At 41.2% G+C, this 24267-nt stretch overlaps 1 protein-coding gene across 3 annotated transcripts in view; it reads left to right on the top strand.

The window, feature by feature from the left end:
- The first annotated feature begins 3987 nt into the window (after positions 1 to 3987).
- The window catches only part of flvcr2b (FLVCR heme transporter 2b), a 35925-nt gene continuing 15645 nt past the window's right edge, over positions 3988 to 24267 (top strand). For 2 of the 3 annotated variants that reach the window (XM_034162024.1, XM_034162025.1), the window contains exons 1-6: positions 3989 to 4843; positions 10370 to 10511; positions 17372 to 17512; positions 22464 to 22531; positions 22870 to 22973; positions 23998 to 24108. In XM_034162024.1, coding sequence (XP_034017915.1) covers positions 4310 to 4843; positions 10370 to 10511; positions 17372 to 17512; positions 22464 to 22531; positions 22870 to 22973; positions 23998 to 24108 — 1100 coding nt within the window. In that variant the 5' untranslated portion in view covers positions 3989 to 4309. Of the gene's footprint in view, positions 4844 to 10369; positions 10512 to 17371; positions 17513 to 22463; positions 22532 to 22869; positions 22974 to 23997; positions 24109 to 24267 lie in introns of all 3 variants that reach the window. The other variant, XM_034162023.1, reaches the window with a different exon arrangement.

The following is a 24267-nucleotide window of genomic DNA, read 5'->3' on the forward strand; positions in this document are numbered from 1 at the left end:
AGTACTGACAGGGACTAGAAGGAGAGAGCATATCTCACCCATATTGGCTTCTCTTCATTGGCTTCCTGTTAATTCTAGAATAGAATTTAAAATTCTTCTTCTTACTTATAAGGTTTTGAATAATCAGGTCCCATTTTATCTTAGGGACCTCTTAGTACCATATCACCCCAATAGAGCGCTTCGCTCTCAGACTGCAGGCTTACTTGTAGTTCCTAGAGTTTGTAAGAGTAGAATGGGAGGCAGAGTGTTGGGAAGGTGTCGTAGCACGGACCCACAACAGGGGGCGCAAATGAACGGACAATGAGAAAACCAAAAGGTAACAATTTAATGTTGTGACAACACACAACGTAACACACAGAATTTGTAAAGTCAATTAACACCAGGTGACGTGTGGGCAGGCTCGAAGATAGAAGACCCCGACGAGAGAGAGGCCGCGTCCCACACGGCCTCCACCACCAACGGTCTGAAGAACACCGGAGCCGCCAAGTCCCGAGTCCCCAGGTGACCTCTGTCTTCGGCTGTCGACCCTGGTACTGCTGGCAAAAAGCAGAGACAAGATGAATGAGTGTAATTCCTTACACTCAGTGGTCCACAGTCTGTACACAGTCAGGAGGAGAACCTCCACCTCCGAATCACACACTCGTGCAGCTCTTGTCTAACCACTTATCTGTTCAGAGAGTGTGGCGCGGTCGTCGTCGTCACGCCACACGCCGAAGTCCCGGATAAGGCAACGTCCACAAGAATAAGGCTGCAGGAGAGATCTGGTTTAGTACACACACAGTGTCAGATAGCAGAGAAAATACCTCTCGGTAGTCGATTTCTCGGCGGGGAGGTGGAGTCGCATTCCGGCTTAAGTACTGGTGTAGATGAGTGACAGCTGGTGTGATGAGTGACAGCTGTCACTTCCTCTGGGTCTGGCGCCCTCTCGTGCTTGGAGCCCGCACTCCAAGCAGGGCGCACTCTGGTGGTGGTGGGCCAGCAGTACCTCCTCTTCAGCGGCCCACACAACACAGAGCCTTCAGCTTTCAGGCTCCTCTCCTGTCGAACCAGCTCCCAATTCAGATCAGGGAGACAGACACCCTCTCTACTTTTAAGATTAGGCTTAAAACTTTCCTTTTTGCTAAAGCTTATAGTTAGGGCTGGATCAGGTGACCCTGAACCATCCCTTAGTTATGCTGCTATAGACTTAGACTGCTGGGGGGTTCCCATGATGCACTGAGTGTTTCTTTCTCTTTTTGCTCTGTATGCACCACTCTGCATTTAATCATTAGTGATTGATCTCTGCTCCCCTCCACAGCATGTCTTTTTCCTGGTTCTCTCCCTCAGCCCCAACCAGTCCCAGCAGAAGACTGCCCCTCCCTGAGCCTGGTTCTGCTGGAGGTTTCTTCCTGTTAAAAGGGAGTTTTTCCTTCCTACTGTCGCCAAGTGCTTGCTCACAGGGGGTCGTTTTGACCGTTGGGGTTTTTCTGTAATTATTGTATGGCTTTGCCTTGCAATATGAAGCGCCTTGGGGCAACTGTTTGTTGTGATTTGGCGCTATATAAATGAAATTGATTTGATTTGATTCTTTTAAGGATCAAGGTCATTGTCCTGTTTTTGACATACTTCTTTTTTATGATTATACATCCCCAAATGTAAAATATTATCAAATAACTAAGCTACCATTTTCCAGTTGTTTCTTTAAGCATCTTTATATGGAGTAGGATAGGGCTGAAGCTCATAGTCTTGCTGCTGTTTTTTCTTCTTCTTCTTTTTAGCTCACAGGTCACAGAAAATAGTGTTACCACTAAGATTTTAATAAGGAATTAAACATTTTAAGATTGCTTATGTCTACTGTATAAGCAGAAATTAAGAACCTAATGGTAATCAAGGTCATACTGCTTTTGACAGTGTTTCCCAGGTCAGACATCACAAATACCAATTTTTCTTCCCTCCGCTTACCCCGTCATTGCAACTCTGGGTCATACTGCAGATTCTGACAAGTCTTTTAAGGTGAAAAAAGGGTAAAAACTGAAAACAGTCATGCTCCACTTTTTAAACTCCTCAAGTCAAAGTGTCACAATGAAGTAGGAAACTGTGAAGTGCCACGTCACACTACTATTTTTGATCTGGTTTTTCCTACTTCTTTTTTCTGCAAATAATTGCCTACTCTGCAAAACAGAAAAAAAAAAGGATATGCTTCACTTTTCAGACTTCAAAGAGTATGTAGGTGGAAAGAGTAAGATGGGGTGGAAGCTCAAGGTCTTGTTTTTATGGACAAAGGTTCACAGAAAATCGGGTTATCTCTTAGCAGTAAGATTTGTGCGGGAAATCAAGCAAAGATTTCACAGTGCTCAGGTGTATTATGAGTATAAATTAGGATTATATGATGCTCAAGGTCATTCTGCATTTGACTTATTGTGTCCCACATCAAATGTCACAAATACCTATTTTACTTCTCCCTATAAGAAAAAAGAAACAACAATTTAAAATTCTTATTTTAAACTTCTCTCAATAATTTCAATACTGTTGAAGCTCAAAGTCTTTTCAAAGAAAAAAAATTACTTTTCCAAGTCTCTCATGTGAAAGCATCTTAGGAGAAATTAGGGAGCTTTGAAGCTCAAGGTCTTACTGCTGTTTTTTTTTTTTTTTTTTAACTCAGCTTGATACCACAAGAACTTTGAGGGGTAAAAATATAAATCAAGATACACTTTTCAAACTGCTCCAGTACTGTACCTTCGGAAACTGCTCAGATATGAAATTTCAGGTCATACTGGTGCTTTTTAATTACTTTTTTCCTCAATCATGTAGCTATGAGATTGTCTTTTTCTTTTGGCAAACTTTGTTTCTTTAAATTTCAGGTGTTTGAGCGTCTTTGGATAAATTGCAGTTATAAAACTGAAGCAACAGTTTTTTTTAAATATGTGTTTTCTTGAGCAAAGGTAAGAGAAACGCTGATGCTGTTTTCCCCTAACATATTTTGATAAGATAGCATGTTACAGAAACTCGTTATACTGCTCTTTGCTCTAAATCTTGATATATGTAAAAAAAAACTGATATTATGTATTAAAACTTGACAGGGGTGGTGGCAAAGTGGTTAGTGCGCTTTGTTTCAGTGCGGGAGGTTCTCAGTTCAAATCTCACCCCTACCATGTTTCTCCATGTCATGTGGAGTTGCGTCAGGGAGGGCGTCCGGCATAAAACTTGTGCCAAATCAACATGCAGACCTGCTGTGGCAACCCCTAATGTAAACCAAAAGGAGCTACTTTTTATGTATAAAAGCTCAAGGTCATGCTTCTGGATTTCACAAAGCATTTCCCATCTAATGAACAGAAAACATCGACCAAAAATGACCATAAAGTGGGACAATATTATGTCAAAAATATTTCCGTGCATATGTGCTGGAGATTCACATCTAAAAAACAAACAAACAAACAAACAAAAAAAACCTTTGTGTAAATATAATATATTATAAAAATCTTTCTAACAATAATTATCTCCAGGTTAAAGGCTTTTTATTTTTGGAAAAAAATAGGAAAAAAAAAAGCACATGAACTTCCAAAATGTAACATTTTTCTTTTGGTTTGGAAAGACGTGCTCACATGTGAGGTTGTCTCTAGATGGCGCTGTTTTACCGCTACGGCAAATTAAATCATGGTACCAAACTGGAAGAATAATATTGCCTTACACCACATTCTGAAGATTATCTTCAGCACGTGATATAAAACCTGCTTGAATTTCAACAGTTTTTTGTTTGTTTGTTTGTTTTTTTGAGCAAATAAAGACAAACTTTCAAACGTCCTCTGTTCTGATATTCTGAAATATCTGCGTGTTTTTTTTTTTGTGGACCTGCAAATATAACATTCGAAAATAGAAACACTCAGCTGCTGTAGCTTTAAGGAGGATTAGCATTTTTGATGCTTTTACAAACGGTTAAGTTCATTAACGGCTGTAACGGTTAGGCTTTGGAGCGTTAAAGAGTTTGACTCCACCCACGTGGACGTACTTCAGGATTCCGAAACGGGTTTTTGAGTCCGGGTAGAGGGTCACGATCGCTCCCACGTGGTAGTACACGCGGAGAAGCGGATTTAAATGTTTTGTTCGCTGTTTTTGTGTGACTTTTTATTGAAGTCGTGAGCGTTTGAAGCGCCGATGTTAACGGGAGGAAGTGGAAGCTGTAAAAAACTTTGCTGCTTGTTTCACAATCGCGGTTCCGATCTGTTTTTTTTTGTTGTTGTTGTTTAATCTGGAGTCATGCTGTAAGTTGTTAACCCGGTCGATGTGACATTTGTGTTCGAGGAGTTTGATCCACGCTGAGTTGCTTTGAAACATGAGCGAGAAACAAGCGTTAGGAGTCGCAGAAACCAACGACGAAAGCAACCGTTTGAAGAACCATGTCGGAGAGGAGCCGAATCCGGTTCAGACCACGCGTCTGTACAAACGCCGCTGGGTGATCGTCTTCCTGTTCAGCTCCTATTCCCTCTGCAACTCCTACCAGTGGATCCAGTACGGGATCATCAACAACATCTTCATGAAGTTCTACCGCGTGGACGCCTTCACCATCGACTGGATGTCCATGATCTACATGCTCACCTACATCCCCTTCATATTCCCGGTCACTTGGCTCCTGGATAAGAAGGGGCTCAGGGTCATTGCGATTGTGGCCACGGCGCTGAACTGCGCGGGCACGTGGATCAAAGTGGCGAGCGCCAGGCCGAACCTATTCGCCGTCACTTTCCTGGGACAGTTCTGCTGCTCGTTGGCGCAGCTCTTCATCCTCGGGATGCCGTCGAGAATCGCCTCAGTGTGGTTTGGATCTCAGGAGGTGTCCACCGCCTGCTCCATCGGCGTCTTCGGGAATCAGGTAGGACCCACGGGGCAAAAACCCTGTGCGCACTGCGTAATTACGCACGCTTGGCTCTTGGGTGTCCAAACCAATGTTGTGTCTAGACGAGGCCAAAACTGAATTGGCACCCTGAGTGCATTCCAGCGCCAAAGCTCAACAGCAGTAGAGTTTTGTGTCGGTTTAAAACTATATTAATCAGGCATAAGTATATCTAAAAGATCTGCAGATATCCAAGTTTGAGCAACTGATATGTTTGGTGCTGTTTGTCACCATTGTGAACATTTTTTAAATCTGTCTAACCTAATCCGTCCACCATTTCATAAAAAAATTGGAAATTTGAAGAATATTTCTACTGTCAGCCCACAGTTTTGCACACTTCCGGGAGTCTTGCGCATTAGTACAATTCTGTCCAGTTCCAGAATAGTTTGGATTCACATATGTCACAGGTACGGATGACTAGTGTAGTATTTTCTGGTGCTGGAGAGGATATTTTAGCAAAAGTCCAGTGTATCTATCTTCCGTGATTCCATACATTCCACAGACTGGCGTCCAGTCTAGGTCTAGTAAACTTTGGTATTGTGTCCTTAATTGGGAAATCATGATGTTTATAGTAAAACATAGACAATTAAATTGGTTGGGAGGGAGGGTTGAGAGAGTGTTCTTTGTACTTACTTAATTGTCAACTGTTTAAAATATCTACTGTTTATTACCGTTACTGATTTGCTAATTTACCAGAAGCTGATTTGCACTAGAAGCTCTCGCGAGTTCACCGGGCAGGTGAAGTGTTTGTTTGTTTTCCTGTGCTCGGCAAGAAAATTGGATGCAGAGTTGCATCCCGCCATAGCCACCTGGCTGATCTCAGCTGAGCAACTTTGCCACAGTGTGCTTGGACTGTCCACTTGGCATCAAGACTGTAGTCGCATCATGATGTTGGTTCGCTCATCTGCGATGAATGATCGAATAGTTCAACTGCCCAACCCTGGCCCTGGGTGTCAGTCACCGTAATTGCGGCAGTCTTGTGCCAACACTGATATGAATACTCAAACATTTCACATGTTTAAGTATATGTCGTAAAACTTGACACATTATCTGACCCAAGTGAGTTTTAGGCTACTTGGCTGTATAAAAGCAGTATAAATACAAAGTCCTGTGTTGATCCTGGACATGGTGGTAGTACATAGGGGTAGAGTCCGACCAATATGGATTTTTTGAGGCCAATGATGATAACGATATTTGGATAAAAAAAATGCAGCTAATCGATAAATCAGCTGATTTGCCAATAGCGGATAAATCAGCCAATATTATTATTATTAAGAGTTGTGAAATACATCCGATCTTGTACCTCTTGTTGCTGCAACTTAGATATAGGTTCAGGATAAGGATATAGATCCTGATAAACTTACTTGTATGCTTTTGCCAGCCGATCAGTGCAGTGTGACGGCAAACTGCGGGGGCCGGTGATGAACACATTTAAGCGGGGGTGTAAGCAGCTCTCAGTTGAATGGAGTCAGAGCTCCATCTATTGTACAAATGGTGCAAGGACCTTTTACGTTGCCGACACAAACATTATTTCAGTAACTGTTCTGTTATTGGCAAATTTTGTCCGATAGTGAGTACTTTGAAAAGGGCTTATATCGCCCGATAATATCAGCTGCCCGATATGTCGGTTGGGCTCTACATAGGGGTGTGCCAGTCTGAAATATAGGGTATTTATCACTCCTTTATTAGTGAAAATTACTGGATCGAATATTAGAAATTAAAAAAAAATTCAATTGCACTTCGAGTGGATAGTTTCCTAGATGACTAGGTCAGCGAAGTATGTCCAGACAAATGTGTTTTTTAACAGATTATGTGCATTAAGATTGGGAAAAGAGTATTAGATTGGAATTAGCAGATATGGAAGGTTCCAGCTTCAGTGTTGTATCATATAAGAAAAACAGGATCATCGTGTCTCTCTTGGTAAAGTATTCTGTCGGTCGCACATCCGGGCACTTCCGTCATTTACGCGCTAAGCAACATTGGCTGGCTGGCGTGCCAACAATTGAGCCAGATGGATTGTTTAAGTAGCGCAATTTAATTTGATGCTGTTTTCGTACATTTTAGCCACTGATTTTGGGTGAATGCACTTAAAAAACGCAACTGAGATGAACCAACATATGCACCATGCAAAAATGGCAGACTCAGTAAAAACTCATTTTCAACCAGACTCCACAGTCATCTGCAGACAAGAACTTGAGAAAAATGCGGAATGAAAATAACACATATGTGTTCAATTTACAGACCAAGAAGAGAAACCAAGAAAACCCTAAAGCGATGAGAGAGAACACGCGCTAATGGTTGCTGAACAAAAACACCTGCAAGCTTTAGAATTCAAATATAAAATAGTGTCATATTTCCATTTGAATACGATATTTCTTTAAACGAAAACAAGATGGATCCATTATTAAAGCTGGAGTTTTCTTGGGATCTATTTTGAATTTGTTCTTCTATAAAATTTTGTCACCCCAGTGCGTCGTCGGTGACATTCACTCAGAGCTGATGAAAGTTGACCAACGTGTTGCTTGTTCAAAACAATGTGAACGTGTTAACGATGCACGCGGACAAAGTGCAGATTTCAAGTCCGCATGGATTCAAAGGTACTCAAACCAGGCGTACAAGTATCTCGATTAAGACCCAATAGTCCCCTGTTTTCTCGAAGTGTAGGTAGTGTTAAGGCACCTTGACACTTGCGCAACTTTGATCCCTGGTGTGCCAATGAGTAAACGCATCATGAACTGTGCTCGACTGCCTACCAGTTCGCAAAGAAATCTTTGAAATGCTCAGAATTTCTGGCATGTATTAATTTCGTGCCACTTGCGTGAACTAGTCGTGAACATTTCGCGACCTATTCGAAAACACTGGGTGTCAATGCGCACCACTGCACGCAGGGCATCCGATCGATTATGACGAGATGTTGCATCTATAATGAACGTAACTTCACAGATACATTATCTGAACCCATAAAAAGGAATGAAAATGCAACTGTTTTACAAATCCATTACAATACGAGGTCTGTCCATAAAGTATCGTACCTTTTTATTTTTTTTAAACTATATGGATTTGATTCATATGTTTTCACATCAGACAAGCTTGAACCCTTGTGCGCATGCGTGAGTTTTTCCACGCCTGTCGGTGACGTCATTTGCGTGTGAGCGCGCCTTGTGGAAGGAGTGGTCCCGCCCTGTCGTCGGATTTTCATTGTCTGGAAATGGCAGAATGATTTGGGTTTTTTTTTTTTCCATCAGAATTTTTTCAGAAGCTGTTAGAGACTGGCACCTGGAAACTATTCGAAAAATTTGTCTGGTTTTTGGTGAAAATTTTACGGGCTTCACAGAGAATAAGGTCTGTTAGTACAGCTTTAAGGACCCCTTTAAGGATGCTCAGCGCGCCACGCTCCGAGCTGCGACGACACGGCACAAGCCACCGGACCATTTCTGAGCTGATGGCTCTGTGGATACGAGACCGTCGTGTGCTCTTTCTCTGGTTATCACAAGAGCTGGACATCAGCCATTTTCCGGCAGATTTCACTTTTAACAAGAGATTTTGTCATGAAAAGCCGCGCGGAGGCTTCGCACGTCACAACCGATTCACTTTGAAAGCGAGACAAAGGAACACCTCCGTTTCGGCGTGTCAGAGGACAAGTTTGGACATGTCCAGCTCTCCACAATTTCACTGATACTTACTGGACTGGTAAGCATTGAAAGCCGAGATAGACATGTCCAAACTTGTCCTCTGACACGCTGAAACGTAAGTGTTCCTTTGTCTCGCTTCCAAAGCGAATCGATCGTGACGCGTGAAGCCTCCGCGCGGCCTTTCCATGACAAAATCTCTTGTTAAAAGTGAAATCTGCCGGAAAATGACTGATGTCCAGCTCTTGTGATAACCAGAGAAAGAGCACACGACGGTCTCGTATCCACAGAGCCATCAGCTCAGAAATGGTCCAGTGGCTTGTGCCGTGTCGTCACAGCTCAGAGCGCGGCGCGCTGAGCGTCCTTAAATGGGTCCATAAAGCTGTACTAACAGACCTTATTCTCTGTGAAGCCCGTAAAATTTTCACCGAAAGCCAGATAAATTTTTCGAATAGTTTCCAGGTGCCAGTCTCTAACAGCTTCTGAAAAAATTCTGATGGAAAAAAAACCCCAAATCATTCCGCCATTTCCAGACAATGAAAATCCGACGACGGGGCGGGACCACTCCTTCCCAAGGCGTGCTCACACGCGAATGACGTCACCGACAGGCGTGGAAAAACTCACGCATGCGCACGAGGGTTCAAGCATGTCTGACATAAAAACATATGAATGAAATCCATATAGTTTTTGAAAAAAATAAAAAGGTACGATACTTTATTGACAGACCTCTTACATATAAATAATTACCTTTGAGACAAGAAGAAAGGATCAAATTCTTGCAAGTGTCAAGGTGCCTTTAGACGTGATGAAACTATGAATTAAAAACCATCATTGGTCCACATCCAGGATGCATTGGTAGGACGAACTGTGCGGTAGTGCAGGGATCAAATTCATGCAAGTGTCAAGGTGCCTTTAGACGTGATGAAACTATGACTTAAAAACCATCATTGGTCCACATCCAGCTCAGAAATGTTATCAACTTACCCGTGACCAGAGGGAGGTTCTAGGTGCCCACCTGTATGAGCCACCTTTGGTTTGGACCCCTCAGCAGCCACCCTGCAAACTTTGGTGGTGTGCTGTAGCTTTTTCTTCAATGTTGAGGACCCGCCAGCTGGAGAAGGCCTAGGGCAGTGTTTCTCAATTGTGGTCCTCAAGACCCAAAATACTGTGCATGTTCCATTTCTACTGGCTCTAAACTGCAAACGATGATGTGTTTTCCATTGTTTAGCTCGCTGTTGATTGGCTGAACACACCTGACTGAGATGATCTGATCTGAGAAGATCAGGGACTATTTCAAAAAGGTGCATTACTTTGGTTCCTGGGTTTGGGTTTCAACAATAGGTGATTATAAAGAAGCAGTAATTGGCCCTAATACACAATGCGTAAAATAATACTTCAATCAACAGAAAATTGTTTGTTTCTATCTCATCACTGTGATTCTGTTTCTTTTAATCAGTATAAAGTGGCTACATAGAGGGTTTGAAACCAGATTGCATTATCATGTAAATATTAGGACAGTTTGTATTCAGGCAACATGTAGCATATCCCACGATGCACTATGGGTGTTTCCGCGCTATGTGAACACCATGTTTGTTGGAAATATGTCTTTGTGATGTCACACAAGATATTCAAGAATGTTGAATATGCCAAAGGAAAACTTTGAGACTTCTTTAGCTCACCATCAAAATGTTGTCAACTCTTCTTTGATCATCGCTTGACAAAATTTATGTTTCTCCAGGTTCGTTACTTTTTCTGAAGTGTCCAAAACCAGATGGACAGATGGTGTAATTGCAAAAAAATTTTCAGATTCATTTTTAATCTTTTATGATGATTTTGTGTTGTTTGGAAATTACTCACTTAATTTATCTGTTCACAGTTGGGTATTGCCATTGGGTTCCTTGTACCTCCCATTCTGGTGCCTAATGTGGATGACATGGAAGAGCTGGCTTACCACATTAGGATAATGTTCTACATCACGGCAGGAGTGGCGACCTCACTCTTCATCCTTGTTTGCTTTGGTAAGATGTGACATCTTACACCTGAAGTAGCAATTCACATAAGCCATAACAGATTTTCTCCGAAATCCTACCCAGTTTCGAAACAGATAGATGGGTTTGGTTTTATTTGGTAAAGTTTGGAGGACATTATTTTACAGAGTTACTTGACATCATGAAATACGTGTATTGAAATAATTTAAAGTGAAAGAAACAAGCATACACCAGTCACAGAAAGAATAAAACAAATATTTTACTATGTTATGCAAGTGTGGATGGGGAAGGTTGTACTTTGGTGATTTCTTTTTTTTGGGGGGGGGGGGGGGGGGGGGGATAACAATGTTGCATCATCAAGACATTTAACCCCAAACAGTTTTCACTGTAGCGAGACAAGCCTCCACAGTCATAATATGAGAGATGTTACTTGAATCAACACTCATGTAAATCTGAGTATCATCAGCATAACAGTGAATGCAGTTCAATGTGCAAATCTTTTTCAAAATATTGAACCAAGTGGTGATGAATGGAGTGAGAATAATAATAATAGGTGTAGAAAAGAGACAATGTTATAGCTCATATTTCACTGGAGAATGTAATGGTGCATTTACACATAGGCAAGACGCGTTACAAATGTCATATTTGTGTCATTCTTGGCCCATTCCTGACATTGATAAATTGACTTTCTTGGCACATTCCTGACATTCTTAATGTGACTTAACGCATCTGAACAGGTTTCTTAATAGAGTTGGTGCGTGATATTCCTGATTTTCGTGGAGCGTGTTTTTGGCTGTCAAAAAATTTACCATGAATGTCACGCACCACCCTCATTTCGCACCATGTCGTGGAGGTCACAACTGAGCGTGTTGATCCGTCTTGATTAGTGGTGATTCTTAGTAGACAGCGTTCTTCTCTGATGTGCGCACAATTAAACCCTGCTGCACCGCCTTCAGTTTAATTGCTGCAGTATCCAGTGATGCCAAGTTGGTGAAAAGTTTCATTCCAATGCTCCTCAGCACGCTCCTGCAGGTGTTCCACCTGCTGCATGTGCCTGATATTTGGGAAAACGAGCGAGACGAGAGCCGCGTGGAGCCACACATCTGGCTCTGTCAGTCTCCTCCTCTCTGCGCTACTCCATGGCACAGAGCCCAACTATGAATGCTGTGGATTTGAGGAGCAAACTGGAGCGATCTGAATTGTCCAGCAACTGACGGTTGGATGAATATGGGTGTGTGTGGAGACAAGTTGCCTCATTCACAGCATGGTAACAGGTGTGAATGATTTCCTGAGGACACCTGACGCCTCTACCCTGAATCATCACATTCATGATCAGCGGCCAAGAATGTATACTTCATGGCATTTGTGACTTGCTGGCATTATATGTGTGTGTGTTTCATTGCAGTTGCACTTGGTGTTGTTACATATTGAGCTTTTAAACTTACCTTGATTAAATTTTTGCCCTTTTGCACTTGCAATGAAGCCTATGGTGCAAGCTTTAAAACTTCCTTCCCTTTAACAGTTTTTAGCGTCTTCAAGCAGTGGGCTACAAATGTCGTTGAAATTTTAACAGGGACAGAATGCCTTGGACCTTTTAGCTCTTTTATAACTTGTGTGCTTTTTGACTTTGAGGTCTTGAAACTTTGTACTTTTTTGAAACCTTTTCAACATTTTCAGATAATGTTTATCCCTATCTTCTACGCTTTTTGCTTGTCACCTTTAGCTTCCTTTCTTTTAAAATTTTAGCTAGGTTCTTTAACTTTAGCAGGCTAACTTTAGCTTTCTCTGCTTGATAATATTAACTTTTCCCCAAACAAACACATTTTTTGGGTGGAATGGGGGGTATATGTCGGAATTACTGTCATTAACTGTTGAAAGCACAACTCCTAAATTGTTCTAGTTCTGACAATAGCTCGCAACTTTGTCTTGAGTTAGCTAGTTAGCCTTAGCTTTCTTTGACTGAAGCTAAGTTTGTTTAAGGCTCTCTGACCCCAACTAGTTTCATTAGCATTCTCTGACTTCAGTCAGCTAACTTTAAGTTTGTTTTTTTGTTTGTTTGGGTTTTTTTACTTTAGCTTTCCCTACTTTTTAGCTAGCTTTTTATGGCAAAAAAAGCAAAGCACAGGACAGCAGTGGCAGCTTTTTTAGGGATGTGAGACATGTTACTGGAAATCACATGTGCTTCTTCTGTCACATTAATTTTTTAGATGACTTGGAGAAGTGAGTAATGTGAAATAGACATTTGCCTCGGCCACTATGCTATTTCAAGCGTTCCTCTTTGGTTCCTGTCAGCATTGTACCCAGTCTTACTAATGATCACACTGTTGATGGGTTTTTATCTGAGCACTCGAAGACCACTGGGAATTTTCTTTTCAAACCTTGAAGTGTAGAAGTTCTTTTTGAACAATCAACAGATTTCACATGAACAACAAGAACCATTGAGTGGACTTGAAAAAGTGCCGACCTTCATGCTTACAACAGCACAAAACCTTCAGTTATAGAACGAGTGAGAAAATGACACAATTGTAAAACTGGTGAGGAGAAATGTTTCAAAATGGCCACAAGATTGTGTTTAGTGTGCTGAAAAAACCGATATGATTTTGCAGAGTGCATAGGTGGATATATTTAAAGACACCAGATGAGGGTTTAGTAATTTCTGACAAATGGAACTTGTTTGAACCCTTATGTTTCTGCCATAACGATGAGTTTTAAGTAAAAAGGCAGAGAGAGACAGATGATTTGAGCAGATCTTTCTAAATTTATGTCCTCGTTTCCCACCTAAAAAACAAAGCCTGGCTAAAATAGAGTTCCTGTTTTACACAGATTGGTGTTTTCATTTTAAAAAAAAAAAGACAATCATAGCATACTTTCATCACTTCTCGATCTCTGAAAGTTGTGAAGAGCCACTACTTTCACAATAGAATGCACATTTTTGGGGCTCACCACAGTTACCAAGTGGTTAATACTCCGCTGTGCCAGGGGTGTAGACAGAAACGATGCTTAAGGTGCTGTTGTGGGATTTTAGGTGGTCAAATCTAAGCAATGATTTAAAAAAAAAAGAAGATTTTTACGCTTATTGTCATATTTATAGAAAACTATATCCAAGGCCTGTTTGTGTATTGGTTTAGTTGAGTATTGGTTTTATTGTATCAATAGGGCAGCACAGACTCGTTTGAACCCCTGCGTGATATCACAAGATTTGACCACTTCTGGCCTGCCATTGCCCAACACAAACACATCACTTCACACAGAAAAATGGTGTTCTGTTTTGTTTTCAGCTGCAATCACCAGAGCAGTTGCGAAAAGCGCAGTTTTTTTGGTTCCCAGTGGAGAAGAAAATACAAGGCAAATGGGAGAGTCGGTGTCGGTACGTTTTACCCTACACGCCTTGACAGAGAAGCTGCAGTCTCTCGCCTGCACAACCGCCTCGACGTGCTTGAGGTCCAGGTCATAAACAAATCGCAAAATATTCCACTGCATCGTCACTTTTTCTTTCCGTTTTCACTTTGTTTGCTGTGTAATTTGCCCAAAAACTCAGAGAAAGTGCCATGTTTCTAATTAGTGCAGCAGATAACTGAAACAATCCTTCACTTGGTGATACAAGCATCAGATTTGGCATGAATGTTCTTCATAAATCAGTGTTTGAGAAAAAAGGTGTGGGCCACTTGAAAATCCAATATGGCGGCTGGGTAGGGGCCAATGAAGAATTACACAGGGGTCAAAATTTAAAAATGCTCCAATCATATTGAAAGCTATACCACATTATGTGTTTGATCACAAAGATTCCAAAAAGGTATAGTTTGGACTATCTATGACTGAATGTTATGGAGTTATGGGGTAAAAACAACACAAATGGTGACAAAAGGTCAATTTCAGTTTGTACAGGAGTCAAAAGTTAAACTTGCTCCAATTTTGGTAAAAGGGGGTGCAAATTATTGGTTGAGCTAACAGGATTAATAAATGGAATAGTTTTGACTGTGTTGAATGTTTGGTTTGCAAAGTACATGTCAAACAATGTCGACGTCCATTGGATTCTATGACATGTGACATATGTTACCCTGTAATGTGACAACTGAGCATGACACATGGTACAAACTATTCCTTTTTAAAACCCTATTAACTCAACCAATAATTTGCATCACATTTTACAAAGGTTGGAACAACTTTAACTTTTGACCACTGTACAAACTGAAACTGACCTTTGTCACCATTCTTGCTGTTTTTACCCCATAACTCTGTAACATTCAGTCATAAATAGTCCAAACTATACCTTTTTGGAATCTTTGTGATCAGACTCATAATGCGGTATAGCGTTCAATATGATTGGAGCATTTTTAATTTGACCCCTGTGTAATTCTTCATTGACCCCTACCTGGCCGCTATATTGGATTTTCAAGTGGCCTGCGTGTTTTTCCTCAAACACTGATTTATGAAGAACATTCATGCCAAATCTGATGCTTGTATCACCAAGTGAACAATTCTGGCCAAAAATCTAGCTTATCTGCTCCACTAAATGGGGGACTGTCCCCAGATGTAGGATTATTGCGTCACATGCATTATAATTTAACCCCGTAGCCTTCAAACGAGACTGCGCTGCTCAATTGGCCTAAACATCTGTGATATCCGCTCGTTTGCTGCCTCTTCAAGTGTGTGCTTTTCCCATATGAGTTGTGTATATAATTCTTAGCAGTCAGGCAGGCAGATCTCAGCATATTAACACCTACATCTGCGCTGGGAGCTTGAAAATAATGGATTTCACTGTGGTGTACAACTCTTTCCACGTTAACATAATAGCAGATAAAATGATCTATGTAGTGGGTGTGTCAGCGTTAGATTTAGACAGCATAGGCACACCCTTGGCTTTGCGGTAGCACTGTGCAGCTACAATACCAAAGGTATTGTCTAATCGCTTGGCTCATGACAGGCGGTAGATAAAGATCCTCTTTGGTTGGAAGAGATTTCTTCCGCAATAGGACCTTGGCACAGTTCGATTGATCGATGTGTGCGTATTGATGACATCGACTGTCTCCCCGTGTCAGTCAAAGTTCACTTTGTGCTTGTGGGTGGTTTGCAAACTAAACCCGCTAAAGGTAAAGCAGGTCCTTTCTAGTCGTTATCATCTGCAATTCACCAGAATCAAGTTTGGTTGCAGGACTTTGGAGACTTTTCTTTTGCTTCTGGTCACGTGGCTGAGTGTGTTTTGTTCTCTGTAACTTCGGCGAGTTATTGTACAGCATTTGGCTGCAGCTGTTTGATGACACATATCCTCACAGCCAGCACACCCTGACACATACATGCGAAATGCCATGTGTGAGGGTTGTCCTGCTGGCAGCGCCATCTGTGGCCTGTGAGTCAGCAGGGTGCACAAGTCAAAAGAAGCAAGATGAGCGGTTTAGCTGCTGCCCGTCGTTCACCTGAGGGAAGGTGGGATATGAGGAGGTTATGTAATAGCTGGGTGAATGAGTGAACCACAGTCAGTGCCAAATGGAGATCCATAAAATGTTTAATAAGACGTGAGATGTTTGTCATCAGGACAAAGGTAGAGCCTTTTATTCATGTCAGTTTTGGCTGTTTTGCTGTTATGACATTAAAGAGTGTCTCAGTCAAACAAACTGACCCTTACTTGGAGTAAGCGGGAATGGAAAATGAATGATCTCATTCTCCGACTTACCCCCACTCAGGAACACGACCCTGAGATACTTAACCTCCTCCACCTGAGGCAGCAACTCCCCCCTGACCCACAGAAGACAATCCACCCTTTTCCGACAGACAACCGTGGTCTCAGGTTTGGAGGTGCCGATTCTGATCCCATCACTGCCTGATGAAGCCAGCAGAACCAGATCATCCGCAAAATGCGTAGGTGCAACCACCAAACTGAGCGGCGTCTGATGTTTTGAAGAAGGAGTAGAACCAAAAGGCGAGGCTCTCAATTTGCCGGTCGGTTTATGCTCCTATCCTCACCTATGGTCATGAACTTTGTGTAATGACCAAAAGAACAAGGTCGTGGATACAAGTGGCAGAAATGAGATTCCTCCGTTGGGTATCCAGGCTTAGACTCCTGGACAAGGCGAGAACCCCAACTATGCTAGGGGAGGTGATGGTCTAGTGTTGGGGTGGCCAAGTTCGGTCCTTGAGAGCCACCTTCCTGACACTCTTAGTTGTCTCCTTGATCCAATACACCTGAATCCAATGAAAGACTCGTTAGCAGACTTTTAATGAGCCTTTCATTGGATTCAGGTGTGTTGGAGCAGGGAGACAACTAAGAGTGTCAGGAAGGTGGCTCTCGAGGACCGAACTTGGCCACCCCTGGTCTAGTGGTTAAGCATTGGGCTTGAGACCAGAGGATCCTTGGTTCAAATCCCAGCCTGACCGGAAAATCACTAAGGGCCCTTGGGCAAGGTCCTTAATCCCCTAGTTGCTCCCGGTGTGTAGTGGGCGCCTTGTATGGCAGCACCTTCACATTGGGGTACATGTGAGGCATTATTGCAAAGCGCTTTGAGCATCTGATGCAGAAGGAAAAGCGCTATATAAATGCAGTCCATTTACCATTCATCCAAGAGAGACAGCCACTGGTTTTTCACATTGAAAGCAGCCAGTTGAGGTGGTACACGGATCCAAAACACTTTGTTGTAGTTCAGCCAGACATCTGTGGTTCCTTTGGTAAGGATGTGATCTCGAATTAAAGTAACTCCAGATGTGGAATAGCTTAGTACGATGTTGTTGAAATCATCTACCAATCTGGCGAAACACATCTTTAATTAAAATACGCAACAGTTTTCACAACGAAGTATCAGGACATGGTGTATTTTTGCAGTATTTGTATCAGCTGACAGGCCTTTTTTTGGATATACATGTTCACCGCCATCGCTAATGTTTCCTCCTGATGTCAGTTTTTCAGGAGCATCCTAAACTTCCTCCCACTCAGGCCCAGGCGGTTGCACGGAACATCCCGCCAGAGGAGTACTCCTACACAGCCTCCATCTGCAGGCTGATCCGCAACAAGAACTTCATCCTCCTCATCGTCACCTACGGTTGGTGGTTACCGAATGTCATTCATTTAGTTTGTGTTAGTAACATGGTGATTGGACACATTTTCAGGTCACCAGGTGTGATATGTTAAAGGTTGCCACCAAAAGTGCACAGAGAGGGAGTAGAGATGTGGATGCCTGTGATGTACGTCGTGAGTGTATATCGAGAAGTTTCAGGCTGAAACCTACTTCTAGCAGTGGAGTTTCTACATGCTTGTACACTCACCGGCTATTTTATTAGGTACACCTTGCTTGTACTGGGTTGGGCCCCCTTTTGACTTTAGAACTGCCTTAATTCTTTGTGGCATAGATTCAACAAGGTGTTGGAAACATTCTTCAGAGACGTTGGTCCATATTGACATGATAGCATCACGCAGTCGCCCATTGAACCAGTCTGCTTATTGTCCTCTGACATCATCCAGGTTTTTTGGTCCACACAACTACTGCTCACTGGATATCTTCTCTTTTTTGGACCATTCTCTGTAAACCCTAGAGATGGTTGTGCATGAAAATCCCAGTAGATCAGCAGTTTCTGAAATACTCAGATCAGCCCGTCTGGCACCAACAACCATGCCACATTCAAGGTCACTTAAATCCTTTTTCTTGTCTATTCTGATGCTCTGAACTTCAGCATGTCGTCTTCACCACATCTAGATGCCTAAGTGCATTGAGTTGCTGCCATGTGATTGGCTGATTAACTAACAATTGAACAGTTGTACCTAATAAAGTGTACATGCATGTTTAACATAAAATCCCGACCATATTTTCTAGAGTATAAGTCGCACCTATCAAAAGTACCTTCTTGATGAGGAAAAACATATGAGTCGCATTGGAGTGTAACGCTATGGTCAGATTAGCTACAAGAGACAGAGGCAAAGCGATGAGCTGCCATTCATTTTCACTGAGTGGGCGTTTTACAGCGACAAGAAAGTGGCCACTACGCCGCCAGGCAGGCAAGGCCAAAATAGACGAAAGTCTAGTTTATGCATAAGTCACACTGGAGTATGTCGCATCTTTTTTGTCTTATCAACCCTTTAATGTGCATTATTCCCGTGTACTTTTTTATTATTATGATTTGTGGAGTTTATTTTGTTTACTGTTTTCATTTCTGGGAAAGCTCTGCAAAAATTGTTACTATAATTATTTATTATTATTAATAACGAATGCGATTTTTTTTTCAGTATATAGGTTGTACCAGAGTATAAGTCGCAGGACCTCCCAAACTAGTTAAAATAAAAATGTGAGTTCTACTGCAGAAAATACAGTAGATTAAAAATTGCAGTAGAACTCATTTCATGTTTTGATGTAGGGATTATTTAAAAAAAAAAAATGCATTTAGATTTATAGAGAAAATATAGAATTGCAGCGCACTGAGAGCATTATTGCTTCATCCACCTTCCCTGGGCAAGTCTAATTTCTTTATTGACATTGTGTCTGTAATTTATATTTATTTATGTTTGTAAAGTGCAGTATTCTGTAAAATTTCAGATCACCATCAAAATTATGTTTCTTTTCCACCTGACACCCAACCTTGTCATAAAAGTTGGTGAAAATATTTGTTTTTCAGTCATCAAAAAAGGCTTCTATCCAAACAACCAACAGAAACAGGTGGAAACACAACCATTTAATAATATAAAGCAAGATTTAATGGAGAAATGCACATTTGTTTGTTTTTTTATTAATTAAACTGCTTGACTGAAAAAAGTTGCACGTCTTACCTGATTCTTATGGATTGTAATTTTTTATGCTGTTTTATTTGACTTGACAGTTTGATTTGGCAGGGAAATGAAAGATTTATCTTACTTTTTGTTTATATCAGGTCTAAAAATGTATATGTGTGGGAAGGACAAAAAAAAAAAAAAAGTCGCACGGGAATGCCCGTTACACGTTATCAGATGTTGGTTAATTGTAGCGGGTGTGAGAATTGTAGAGAGAATAGAATTGTGAAACATGCTTAAATTGTGTCAATGAGCTGTATGTAGAGCCAAAAAGTCTTCTTAAACCATAACAATACAATACTACAGTTTTTGTCAACATCTAAAACGTAAGCCCCTATTGTAATAAGAATTTGGAGAATTAAAAAATAATAAAAAATAAAGACTCAGTAAAGTGCATGCCTCCAATAAGCTAAGACACCCTGCAGTTTTCAAAGGCGAAATTAAAAATATAACGCAACGCTAAAATACCCTCAACCGTATGAGCATTGTGTTCATTATTATTTTCAGTTGTTTAATTAATTATTAAGATCCTATTGTCTTATGTACAGTCTGTACATTTTCAAATCAAATCATCATTTGTTCATGTTGTGAAAATCAAGGAATATTTGTAGATCACCCTCTGTGCATTTGCAGTTATTAATCAAGCAAATTGAACCCCATAGGACATTAGCTTTGACTTAGCGAAAATTAGCGTGCAAGCTAACATCTGCAAAATGTCTTGTTAAATGACTCTAGAGGTGTTATCAGGTTACAAAAACAGCGTTTTAGTTGTAGAAGTGTTTATTTTTCCATAGTGTTTACATAATATACCACAAACGAAGCTGTTAGCAAGTAACTACACCAGGAAGTGACATCACCAAGCGAACCTCACAAATACAGTTTCTGTTCCAAATCAGATGTAAAATTTGGTTAAAATAATGTCATTACATTTGGGCTGTAATCTGGTACAAAAAACAGAGGTGTTGGTGGAGGTAAAAAAAAAAAAAAAGAAAAGAAAAAAGATGTAATTCAGTCGAAAGTGTTCCTCGAGTCGTGTTCATTGTTGCAGTAGAACGTTGGCTTTTGGACCAAAGTTTAAAGTCTCTTTTAAAGCTTCATCGATATGTCCTGAGTATCAAACATTTTATGAATGAAAGAGATTGTGGAATTTTTTTGTTTTGTTCTGTTTTTTTTTTTTTTTTTTTTTGTCTGACAAGTTTGCCAAGTTGGTTGAGTTGGTGTAGTCATGGAAACGATCCCGCTGATCAGCTGTGAGGGCTTTCGGAAACAGTGTTTGTCTGAATGATTCACATGTGCCATTGACGTGCTGTTATTGCACATTGTGTTAGTGTTTATGGACTAACAGATAATTACAGATTGTACCCGTGATCGTCACACTCCGTCCTTCAGGTCACAGACCCACCTCGCCCGTCAGATCCGTGAACTGTTGTCCCCTTTTCTGTGTCTTGTTACAAAATGCAGACCTACATTGTAACTTTTAAATGGCTCAAAATGTAATATTTGTGAATGTGTAAAATGCGTGAGGACAGTTTGGTTGATACAGCAAATTTGTTTTTCTAGTGTCCATTTCAAAATAACAAGGAAGCGAATAACAATGAACAGCATACCGATCAACCACAGAAAACAAATAGAAGTTAAAAAGGCCAAAAGTCGTCGCACAAAACTCACATCCTTGTTGCAAAAGAAAACAAATGTATTGTACAGTGTGTTGTGTTTTAACTGCAACAACTCGGGGTATCAAAAAAATGGTTGTCTACACAAGCATGTATGGAAAGGCCCGGCTGTTTACGCTCACGTGGGGGCGTGGCTTCAGTTCAGACTGTTTTGTGTTACTACTTGGTCATGTTGGTGTTTGTGTTTTCGGGCCCCTGCATTCCCCTCCAGGGTAATCTTTGGGTTGTTATTCCATGGGCCAAGCAGGTTTTCAGTACCACTTAAGGTGACGAAACAACACTTAGAATCCATGGCCTACACAAAAATGCAATACAGCAAATCCAGGGTGGCAGCTGTAGTCAGGTAGGGGTCAATGAAGGTCAAAATTGAAATTTACTCCAATCATGTTGAACACTGTACCACATTATTTGTCTGATCATAACGATTCCAAAAAGGTATAGTTTGGACTATCTATGACTGAATGTTCTGGAGTTATGGGGTAAAAACAGCAAAGAATTGTGACAACGGTCAGTTTCACTTTGTACAGGGGTCAAAAGTTAAAGTTGTTCCAATTTTGGTTAAAAAAGATGCATATTATTGGTTGACATAAAAGGATTAATAAATGGCATAGTGTTGATTGTGCTGGATGTTTGGTCTCCAAATTAAAGGTCAAACAAGGTCAACGTCCATTGGATTCTGTGACATGTGACATATGTTACTCCATAACGTGATAACTAAGCATGACAGATGGTGCAAACTGTTCCTTTTTAGAACCCTATTAACCAATATTTTGTATCACATTTTACAAAAATTGGAGCAACTTTAACTTTTAACCCCTGTACAAACTGACACTGACCTTTTTCACCATTTTTGCAGTTTTTACCCCATAACTTCAGAACATTCAGTCATAGGTAGTCCAAACTATACCTTTTTGGAATTGTTATGATGAGACAAATAATGTGATATAGTTTTCAATATGATTGGAGCATTTTTAAATTTTGACTTCTGTGTAACCCATCATTGACCCCTACCTGGCTACAGCACCCTGGGATTGCTATATTACATTTTTGTGTAGGCCATGGTACACTGAGGCTGGATTCTAAGTGTCATCTCATCACCTTAAGTGATACTTATTAGGTCAAAATTGATGTCTGGCTCATGGACTATGTGGTATGACGGTTGCATGGTCGTATGATTTGGGTGCAGGCGAGATGGTGGGGAAGATGGGTTGCCCTCCTGTTGACTCCAGCTATGAGAGGACATAGTGGTGTTCAACGTCAGTGCCAAGACTCGCCCTGCTAGGCGGTCTCAGGTGGGGCACTGGACCGCCGGCCCGCTAGGATTTTGGAGCCCCATCTATATCAGGACTGTGGTTGTGTTCCTGCATCCTGGGTAGTTTGGTGCGACTCTCCGTGGTGTGGCTGCTCGAGATAGATCACTATGTTTTTGTGATTGCAGTTTAAAAGCATCACAATCCTCTGCAGGAAATGAGCTCTAATTGTATTTCATCTAACGTCTTAACTTTTCTGATGGGCGTTTTTGCGCAGTAGTGCAAAATTTGACATTCTTTCCTGATGTCACAGGTCTGAACGTGGGCTGCTTCTACGCCGTCAGCACCCTGCTGAACCGTATGGTCATCGATCACTACCCCGTAAGTCCTGCCTGTTGTGTCGGTGTGTAGTTCCAGCTTTGATTGACAGCTGCATAGTTCTTTGTTTACACTGACCCCATTCATGAACTTGACTGTTAACTTGATAAACTTACTGTGGTCAGAGTGACACCGGATAGTTTTACTACTACAGGCTGATGTTATGTGCAAATAATTGTATCTCAGATTTGCAGCGTTAATATAAATTTATTGTATATCAATGTAGGTTGAGTAATTTTGGATTAAAAACCACAAATCAAAGTTTGTTGTACATTTTTTTGGTCTGCCTGCCTGGTGTGCGTGTATCTATAATTAAACAGTGTGTTTTGTTCCTCTTTTAGGGGGAAGAAGTGAATGCTGGGAGGATCGGCCTCACCATTGTTATTGCGGGTATGGTTGGATCTCTGATCTGCGGCATTTGGTTGGATCGAACTAAAACGTACAAGTAAGAGAAATGACAGAAAAATGTAGTATATACACACACACACACACACACACACACACACATGAAAATCTATTCAGCTAGATAGGCTGTATTGTGTATGCAAACGTATTTTAATTTTGAGTAAAAAAAAAAACCTCAGGGAGAACATATTCCTCCTACTTTGATCCTGATTACTGATCTTTGAACCCAGTCTTTGATCCTGACCGATGATTCAATTAAATTTATTTCATTTATATAGCACCAAATCACAACAAAGTTGCCTCAAGGCGCTTCACACAAGTAAGGTCTTGATTGCTAATCACACATGTTTGATCCTGCTTGTTAATCTTTGATTCAGATTTTTGTGCCCATCGCTAAACTTTTATCCAGAATGCTCACATTTGATTTTCTTACTGACATTTGAGTTCGATTAAGATCTTTTGATCCTGATCTTTGTTGCCAATCACTGAAGTTTGATGCTAATCTATGACCTTTGATCCTGACCTTTATTCCCTAATCACATTTTCTTTTATCCTGAATGCTTACCTTTTGATTCTGATGATGAATATTTGATCTTGACCTGATTGATGTCCTTTGATATCCTGATGACTAATCTTTGATCCTGCTCAATGACCTTTGGAGCTGATTCTGACTTTGATCTTGATAGCAGAATATTGATTTTGGCTGCTTATTATTAATTCTGATTACAGATATCTGATTCTGATAATCTTTCATCCCGACAGCCTATGTTTGATTGTGATTAAGGATTCTGAGGCTCAAAGTCAGGATCTGCCCTTTGATCCAGGTCTGCTCCCTTCCATCAAGGGTCAGTAAAATCCGGACTTTAGTTTTTGCTTTTCAAACAAACAAATATTATTAAAGGACTCTCATTTTTCAAGTCGGCAGCACTTCAGCATTTCTTGGTACAACTATTGTTTTTCTGGCAAACCCGGCGCCATCGGTCAGATTGCACCCCCTGCTGTTGTGTAGTAGTTATGTCATGTGCTGTTTCTTCCTATACACCTGTTTTTGTTCCCCCCTCCAGGCAGACTACCCTCGCAGTGTACTTCATGACCCTTGTTGGGATGATCGTTTATGCCGCTACGCTCAGTCTGGGGCACCTGTGGGTGGTCTTCATTACCGCCGGAGCTCTCGGGTAACCACACCTTTCTTCCCGTCCGCGGTTGTTTGCGGCTGTAATGTGATCCTCTAATGGAATATTTTAATGTTTGTGCTAACACATCCTACAAAACTCCAACCAGTGATTGTACACGTATGCCGTACATGATATCACGGCTGATGCGCCACCTGTCTG

The sequence above is a fragment of the Thalassophryne amazonica genome, chromosome 21, assembly GCF_902500255.1.
Source record: "Thalassophryne amazonica chromosome 21, fThaAma1.1, whole genome shotgun sequence".
NCBI lineage: Eukaryota > Metazoa > Chordata > Actinopteri > Batrachoidiformes > Batrachoididae > Thalassophryne > Thalassophryne amazonica.